Raw genomic sequence first — 9,318 nt, 5'->3', positions numbered from 1 at the left:
ACACACATACATACACATACACACCTGGGCAGCCTGGGGCTAACACATTTAGCTTCCCTGAATAAAATATTAAACAAAGTGCAGCCGCTCAGCAGAGAGAATAGAGCTTAAACAAAGAGTCACTGGAATCTGAGAAAACAACAAACTGGAACTCCAAGAGCTGCTACAGAGTTGAACCAGTCGGGGGATTTTTTAAAATATTGTTTTTGTCATCATGTGTGATAAACCTGCCGTATTTTCTTGTTTTCACTTTAAGCAAATAAGTGAGAGCAGGCTGGCAGAATTTCAAGGAATGAGCACTAAATTAAAAGAGCTCAATTCTAGGATGGCTACAATTTCTACTAGGAGTGAGGTTTCAGTGAAAGTTTGTTTATGTTGAAGATATATTAATTGGCTGGAATGTAATAGTTAAGCTACTTAATAAATTATAAAACCTTAAGTGTATTGCACAAATATCTTAATGCAGAAAAACTGGATAAAGCAAAAGCATTCTGTTGAATCACTGTAATCACTTAACATTACTGTCTCATGACTTAACAAACGTATCTCAACAAATGTATGTTAATTAAGATAACACATTATATATCAGCCAAAACGAAGGAACAATTCACTACTTTAGTCAACAAAACAATGTTCTTTGCTCTTCTTTCAATGAAGAAATACTCTCCAGTTCTCATAGAACTGATGCTAGCAGCATCTATGATAACCTCTTTAGCAGCCGCCAATGTTGTTTTCGAGCAAACTCACGTCTTCACACAAACCACGCTCGTAGCTCATGCTGGCAAGCAGCACAGCTTAATGCCTGGCAAGATGGATTATTGCATGGTCTTGGGAGTCCAGCTGCCTACCGCAGTTAGGGGTTTCCCCATTCCTTTCAATAGTTGAGAGTTTTAGCCTTGTAAACATCAGAGGAACTTAACATACGTCACATCACAAAATGTAAATTAAGTTTATGTCACGTTATGTCTCATGTTATGTCACATCACTTATATATGTTATGATATGTAACATCAAGCAAACATGCATTGACATAGTGGTTTGACTGTGCCAACTAAAGAGGATCAAAGACATCTGAAAGGGTCCAAAATGTACGGCACACTTGCAAACCGATGTAAAATGTTTTTCTATAAGGGCTCAACATTAATGTACTACTACTAGTTTTCCCCAAAAACTATTGTTACTTGTCTCTATTCAAATCGTTTTGTTTAATAGTGGTTATCAAATAACAGAGACCAGATTAGAAACTTGACACGCCTTTCAAAAACAGCCCCATTTTATCCGCCTTGCACTCAAACTTGCAGCAAACTGTTTTACTATACATAGTTGGAGTTTTGCCCATAGCCCCCAACCCAACTAAACTCCTACTTCCCTGATAAGAAAAAGCTTGCTTGTGCTTCAACTCATAAAAACTTTGCCTGCTGCCATTTTATCGTAAATGCCCGATCGGTCTTGAGCACGTGCAATGCTCAAAAGAGATGAGAAGGAAGTAAGATAGCTTATTCCTTAGCTACCTCCATCATCAGCTCCAGAAAAGCCTTTGCTTCATTGTATTTTTACCACTTGTCCAAACAGGCAAGTGAGATGTGACATTTTACTTGTCTATATGAACAAACACAATATCAACTTTTGCACTTTAGTTCAGTTGCAGATTTGGAAAAACAAAAAAACATACTGGGTGCGTCTTGACCCTCGATCTGTAAACCAAACAGCTGTACTCACTGGACTGTGGCATCATGGAGGTGTACACTTTGGGGTCGATAGTCCCCATTGGCGGTGGCAGCAGCGGGTTGGTGAAGCTTCGCAACGGGTGGGTGGGCCGCACGCAGGCTGTCGGGATGGTCCGACCGCTACCAGCCTGGGCCTCCTCTGCGGCGGCTGCGGTAACAGCCGCAGGAGCCCCGGGCACTGGGCCAACCCCGGGGACATGTTCACCCGGTGGGGCGGACGAGCCAGGGAGGAGGGGAGGGGCCTGTTGGGGTGGAGGCTGCTGCTGGAGGAGAGGATTGGCAGAGGTGTCTGAAGGCATTGCTGAAGAAGAGGGAGGAGGACATGAAGGGAGTTGGTACAGAGGGGTGAAGTGGTAAAAAGAGATGAGAGATGGATTTGGGGATGAGAGGAAGGAAAGAATGGGAACAGATAGAAGGAGGGACAAAAGACAAAAAAAAAGACAAAACATTTTTTGAATCAGTATTATTTGTAAAAAACACTAATTTGGAGAAAAGACAGAAATACACTGAATACATCGGAAAAACCAAACATCCTCCTCATCATCATCATCATCATCATCATACATACATACATCGGAAAACTAAACAACAGAACTTCAAACGTGTGAATATTCTGCAACAAAAAGCTTCAGTGTTTTTTCAGTGCTTTGATGTCGGCGGCAGAGAAAATGTGCCCCTATTGTGTAAATTACTGCAGCACGAAGGCCACAGGACTGAGAATGTGTTTCTGTCAGGAATGTAGCGTCCGTCTGTCTGTCTGTCTGTCTGTCTATAATGGGGTTTGGATAGACATTCCATATTGGTCTATAGTTTTCCATGAAAGCAAATAAACACATGTTGTTATTTAAACACTGAAAGGCTCATGGATTTTTAAAACCTGTTAAATCGCAGCTGTACAATTGAATACCTTTATTTAAAACATCAATCTTTTCCTCATGCGTAAAGACCCTGAGTCCTGCCAGGTTTGCAGTTTAGTTCTTTCTCCTCATTGGAGTGTAAAGTTTCTCGCTGGAGTTTTCTGTTTTGGCTGCATGTCCAGTGTGTAACATTGAGGAGGATCTATTGGCAGAAATGGAATATACTATTCATAGTTATGTTTGTATTAGTGTATAATCATCTGAATATAAATATTGTTGTTACTGTTACCTACAGAACAAGGGAGCAGGTCCTTTTTTATGGAGTCCGCCATGTTTCTACAGAAGCCCAAAAGGGACAAACCAAACACTGGCTTCAGATTTTGCAGACCCCAGAAGTATACTTTTTGTCACTTTTTGTTCTATTTTTCCAATTTTTCAATTTGTTCCTGTTGACTTCATATCATTGCTTTAGGTTTCTGTTTCAATTTGTGCTATTTAAAAATACCAAAGTATCGGGGTCCTGGGGTGTCCCAGTCAAACGCACCCAATTCCACCTACGCAGTTTTAATAGATGGAACTAGAGGGCTGCATTGAAAGGAAGATTTCGCAGGAACGAGCGGATCTGACTTTGCCGAGGGTGGGAGTGGGTGGTCAAAAAATAAACTGTGGATCCCTGGATTTACACCCACCAGAAGGATGGAGACAGAATCAAAAATGAAGTCGAAAAGAAGATTAAAGCAGGTTTTACAAAAGAAAAGCAAAGCAAGTCTGGCATTTGGAGAAATTTCTCAGTAACTACTGACAGTAAAATAGCGTCTTTTCAACTGCAGGACAGGAGAAGACACGAAATCTATATTGTGCAGGTGGGAGTGGAACACAAACACAGTGGGCAGTAATGGCCAGGCCGCTCCCCCATCACCTCCCCTACCCTATCTGCCCCTTATATCACACTGGTGTTACTGTGATTGAAGGATCAGTCTGGATACATATTTTCCAGACAACAAATACTAAAAAAGAAGAGTAAAGTGTAATAAACATATAAGAGAGGAAGGGAGGATGTGTCTTCCTCTTTTTTCATTAGCCTCGGTTTGATCTACTTCCACTCCTCCTTTCATTAGCACTGCCCACCCCTCTCCTCTCCATCACACGCCATATTTGACAACAAACCTCATATCCATCGCTGCAGTGATGGAAGGATGCAAGTAATACTGTTAAACAACACCTCAGTTTTTGCTCTTAGTCTGAGTGGTTGTAAATGAGGAGAGATGTGTTGGCTGAGAGCGACTGTCTGCTGGTGACTCACAGTGGCGGAATGGAAAGCACTAGTGCGTTTAGACACAGAAACACAACAGCGAGTGATTTTGAAGTGTTTTCATTAGTGTATAATCACCTAAATACAGGAATCACTGTGTTTTTGTTACCTTAGAATGAGCTGTTTTTAATCAAAAGGCGCAGCGAGTGGCCTTCCATGGAGTCCGCCAAGTGGAACCGCCATCATTCTATAGTAGCCCAAAACAGGCAAACCCAGCTTCTCCTACACACTTCACAGCCCGTTCTCATTCCCAGGTTGTTAAATACAGACGCAAGTAGTGTCAGTTAGTTGCAATCTGCAACTTCACCTCTAGATGCCACTAAATCCTACACACTGGTCACACAGTCTGTGTGCAGAGGAACGTAACCTAAGTTTCTGTTTCTCTTTTTCTCTTCAGAATAAAGGGCTGAGTCAGTTACTTTAGCTGCACGGCTGACCAAGCAGTTAACGGTTTGCAACTTATCAATCTTTCCATCATGAAACTCTGGGTCCAGGCCAGCTAACTGCAGATAGAGTTAGCGACAGTTAGCTGCATTAGCGAGTAAAACTATGGGTCCAGTAGGAAACTGTAAATCACAAGATACACTACCACTACACTCTAGAGTAGAGCTGACCCTAGTTTTCATGTGGCCAGGAAGATGAAATTACATGAAATCAGATTTCCGATCTGGCCAACAGAGATGTATATATAAGGCTACATGTGAAGGAAAGTGTCTTAAATTGTATGTGGAGTTCATCTGGATGCTAGCTATATAGGTCTACTCATCAAATCAACCAATGTTCCATCAAAAGGAAATATTCTTCATGTTTTGTGCTTAATTTTTTTTTTGGCATCTTTGGAAACTCTTGGATCTCAACTAGACTTTAAAAGAACGTTTTGTGGGTTTGAAGAAAGTTTGGATGTGATCCGATCTTACCTTGGGCTACCCAAGATGGAGTCTGTGTGAACAGTAGAGGCAGCTTGTACCACAAAATATGATGTGATGCGTCACTATATGTAAGGATCGGAATCAGCTGTTGCTATGGAGAACACTACATCACAATCATCAGGAGCAATAGATCTAAAAGGAATTGATTTAAATTCTGAAGTTTCACACAACACCTGGCTTGGTCCCGTCATTACCTGGGTGTGTTGGGCATGGAGCTCCCTGATTGGGTGTTAGGGTTTCACAAATGCTAGGAGTGGGAGTCCTTATGGACACATTCTATATGTCTCATTGTTTGTGTGACTTTAAAGTTTATGTTATCTCCCTCATTAACTGCTTCTGTATCTCTCGCTCATTATATGCGCCTGTCATTAGCTGCCCCACCTCACCCTCCTGTCAGCTCATTGCGAGTTTGTGTGTTCTGCCAGCAGTGATCAGCCCTCCCGGTGTGTCTGCTAATTCAATGACTCTGAAGCTTCTCCCCGTCTCTCTGCTGTTGTTAAATCACTGATACAAGCCGACCAGGAATTAGCCAATTACTGAATTACTGAATTACTGCTCCCCACCACGTCGTTTAGCATTTAGCTCTGCAGCAAAATGGAGCTTAAATACGTCAGGGAGGGGGAGGAGAGGAGCGGTGGAGAGAGAGCTGGAACGATTAAGTGTTGCAGTGTTGTGTTTATTAAAGGTTAAGGCTGTGTTATTATTACGTGTACTATTCTTTCTATTAACAGCTGCAGCGGTCAGAGCATAGCACCAGTTATATTAGTGATACATTAATAAAAACCATAACTGCGATAACCACAGTATATGTTGCGATAGTTATTTAAAAGAAATTAATTGTAGTATTATTACTGAAATTGTATTAGTAATTAGTTACACTACTGGTTATCAAGGAAAGTAATATTATTGCTAGTAATGCCTTACTGCCAACACTGCCAAGGTCTGCCCCTTAGTTACTGTTGCTACCCATGTACTACTATTCTCGCATGGCACATATACACAGTGATAACGGTAGATTCACCAGCAAAATTCATAGTAATTTTTGAAACAACGATTCCTCAATTTCACATGTAGACAAAAGCAGATTGCTCCATTCTAGATGGCGACCATTGATTTGACAACTGTTGCTGGCAGAGTCTCTCATCTGTTGCTAGCTGGCTCATCAAACTACCAAAGTGTCCTGACTTTTTTTTTCTCCAGAGAACTCTGTAGATTGGGCCTTAAATATATGCTTAATGCCTACATAAGGCTACTTGATATCATGTTTAAAGACTGGAGGTAAAGCTGCAAGTCCCACACAAAAGTCAGCATCCTTACCAGCTGATGTAGAAATGAAAATAAAGAAAAAGTATTGTTGTTGCATTGCAGTGTAGGTTAGTCGTGTTAAAGTAGTAAAATAAAGGACCAGACTGTCAGACAGTTTTCGTTGTAGCACAACCCGGTGTGACTGGTTGCCTCACATACTTGCTCATATTTTTAAACGTTATGTTTCACTTTTAACATTAAAGGAGAAGTCTTTCAGAATCAAGAATAACTGATGTGTTTGGCATCAGTCTCGGGTAATCAGGGTTGCTGGAGCATAAAGCTCCCAAATTCAACTATATTAGCCTACACTAAGCCACTTTGAATGAAAGATCATTCAATGATTAAAATACTAAAAATATCCAAACCTAAATAACATTTGACATATGGTTATGATATTACCAGCATAAAGAGGTTTGTGTTTTAATCTCTGAACTAATTTTAGCCTATATTTAGCCAAAGGCTGTATAGGTAGTCTGTGCAAGCAGTTTATTGTGACCCATATACATATCGTTGGTATTCTTAACTGTTATATATGTGGTTTTGGGAGAAATTGACAAACAATTTGAAAAAATGATTTTATTCTCACTGGAAAAAGTTGCTTTTGATTTTTAATGAATTATACAACATAAAAAAAAAGTTGTCATGAGATTAGGCATTTTAGGCGGAAACAATTTTTAAAAAAGCCTGCAAAATCCTGGAGGGACTGGTGTACAGTAGTTCATAAGTATAGTGGTTATTTCAATAGATGGTCAGTGACTGACTAAAGAGTGCTGAACACAAGAACTACAGATGTATGTGTTGTCTGTATAAGTCAATAGTTTTAGTAATATGACCACTACCTGCTTTGTATCTCTGTCTCTATAATTGCAGTATCAGTAGTATTTTTAGAAGCATTAGCAGTAAGTAGTAATGCAGTACCTGGTGTGTATCCTCTGTCCACAGTCAGGCTGGGGAAAGGCATCGGTCTCAGGCTGAACTTGTTGTGAGTGAAGCCACAGGATGGTGAAGGCAGGATACCAGGATACTGAGAAGAGTCCAGAGCTGGCACTGGGATGGCACTGACCACCGCTGAAACAAACGGACAAAACCATCAGTAAAGCAGGCTGAAAGGCAGCCACGCAGGAAGAACCTACATTCACTAAAGGGCACGTCTACGCCAAGAACAATTAACTGTAACAGCAATGTGAGGATCCACACTGGTGAACGCTAACACTGTACATTCATGTAAGTGTATAACATAACAGTGGCCTCAACGCACTGCGTGCTCCAGCTGTGGCAGCAAGAAAATGTGTACTGATGAACTGTCACTGCTGTATGTTGTGCAGAGGAACTTTGTGAACCCATATTCATAAGGATTCCTTTTTAGTTTCTCAAAGACAAAAAAAGTTACCCTGAAATTTCACCAGGCACGGCTTTATGAATGCGTCTGCTACGCAGTTAGGCTCTGCGATCTTCAAATCCCACCGAGAGCATTAATGTCTTTAGAGCTGCTTACCTGCCTGATGTTGTTTACTTGTGTATTTTGTCATTAAAAAGGATACAAAACGGTGCGTTTCTCTGCTTCAAATTTTCTCTGACTGACTTCTGGCCTGGTGCCACAGTGTTGATGTAGTGTGAAATTTGATCCGGAGTTTGTGCGGGGTATTTTATTTTGAAAATGATTTCTCAATGCCGTTTCTGTGTCTGAAATAGACAATACTGTATACAGACAGTATATAGACAAGACTGTAAAGAGAGAGGAGCAGAAACAGTCAGGAGAGTAGTCACACCAGACACAGTTCATACTGTGACCTCCAGAGAAAACTGCAGGGAGTAAAACTCACAGAGACTGATTACACTGCCTCAGGTACACACACACACACACACACACACACACTACACTATCACATCAGACGTGTTGGCTCTCTGTTATTTCGTTTCTAAGTACAGGCTGAAGACAGTGTTGTATGTGTGTGTGTATCCTGTGTGTGTCTCTTTCCTGCTGTCTTGTTGAATGCACCTCTAGCCATGCTGGAAGTGCGTTAATATTGCCTTTTGCAATGTTCATGTATATTTATGAAATGTTTGTGGAAACGGTCTATACTTAGTTATAAACATATTTCTAATCTCATATTGACATTTCTAGCTATTAGGGATGTCACAATACCAGAACTTTAGCAGTCAATACCAACACCAGTGAAATTCCACGATTCTCAATATCAATTCGATACCACGGTAAAATATTTTTTATACTGAATAACTAATAAACAAAGTAGGCTATAAAATTGCCTAACAAACTCTCTCTGTAATATTTTTGGATCTTGTTGATCTTGCTGACTAGAGGGAATTTCTCTCTCCCTTTAAAAGTGTCCTGCAGCCTTTACATGAATTAACTGTATTCTGCTGACTGTTTATTTTCCTCGTCCGTACATCTTTTGCACATATTACATTAATAAATTACTCTTATTTGCTTTTTGTTTGCATGGCTTTTGTGGCACTCGTGGTGAGTGTGCTTCTCCACTGCTCTCTGTCCCACCTCGCGACATCACTACTGCTGTAATGAAATGATGAATATAATCAATTGAAAGAAACTGAAACTAAAAGACAACCATTAATGAAGGAATGCTGTAAAGTAACAGTGTGCAAACTTGTGTCAAACAATGTTCTCTTTGTGTGACCACCATCAGTTTTTCAACAGGGGAAGATGGGAGATAATATAAAATAAATAACTTTATATAGAGTTTTTTTTCTCTATAAAAGGACCAGTTTGTAGGATTTAATGACATCTAGTGGTGAAGTGGCAGATTACAAACAACTGAATACTGCAAGAGAAACTAAGGTGGCTGCAAAGCTTGTTTACAGCCAGTGTTTGGTTTTTCCGCTACTGTAGAAACATGGTGGTTCAACATGGCAGAATCTGTAGAAGGACCCGCTCTCTCTTTCAGGTGATAAAACACCAACTACACAAACTATGAACATTATATTCCATTTTCTAATGTTACACACTGGGCCTTCATTCAAGTCATTCACTTATATGGTTCTTTGGGTTTTTACTATCTACTGAAAAGTTAGATCTTTTTCAATTTTCAATTCAATTCAATTTTATTTGAATAGCGCCAATTCATAGCAGAAGTTATCTCAGGACACTTTTCAAATAGAGCAGGTCTAGACCATACTCCTTATAACATTTACAGAGACCCAACAGTACC

At 40.3% G+C, this 9,318-nt stretch overlaps 1 protein-coding gene across 1 annotated transcript in view; it reads right to left on the bottom strand.

Annotated features, from left to right (window-relative positions):
- The window catches only part of LOC118332819 (netrin receptor DCC-like), a 210,084-nt gene that overhangs the window by 21,353 nt on the left and 179,413 nt on the right, over nucleotides 1–9,318 (bottom strand). The window contains exons 24-25 of the mRNA XM_035668249.1: nucleotides 7,049–7,198; nucleotides 1,720–2,028 (exon numbers count right to left, since the gene is read on the bottom strand). Coding sequence (XP_035524142.1) covers nucleotides 1,720–2,028; nucleotides 7,049–7,198 — 459 coding nt within the window. The remainder of the gene's footprint in view (nucleotides 1–1,719; nucleotides 2,029–7,048; nucleotides 7,199–9,318) is intronic.

The sequence above is a fragment of the Morone saxatilis genome, unplaced genomic scaffold (assembly GCF_004916995.1).
Source record: "Morone saxatilis isolate NCDOM2014 unplaced genomic scaffold, NCSU_SB_2.0 Contig21, whole genome shotgun sequence".
Classification (NCBI taxonomy): Eukaryota; Metazoa; Chordata; class Actinopteri; family Moronidae; genus Morone; species Morone saxatilis.
This window is presented reverse-complemented; position numbering and strand designations above follow the sequence as displayed.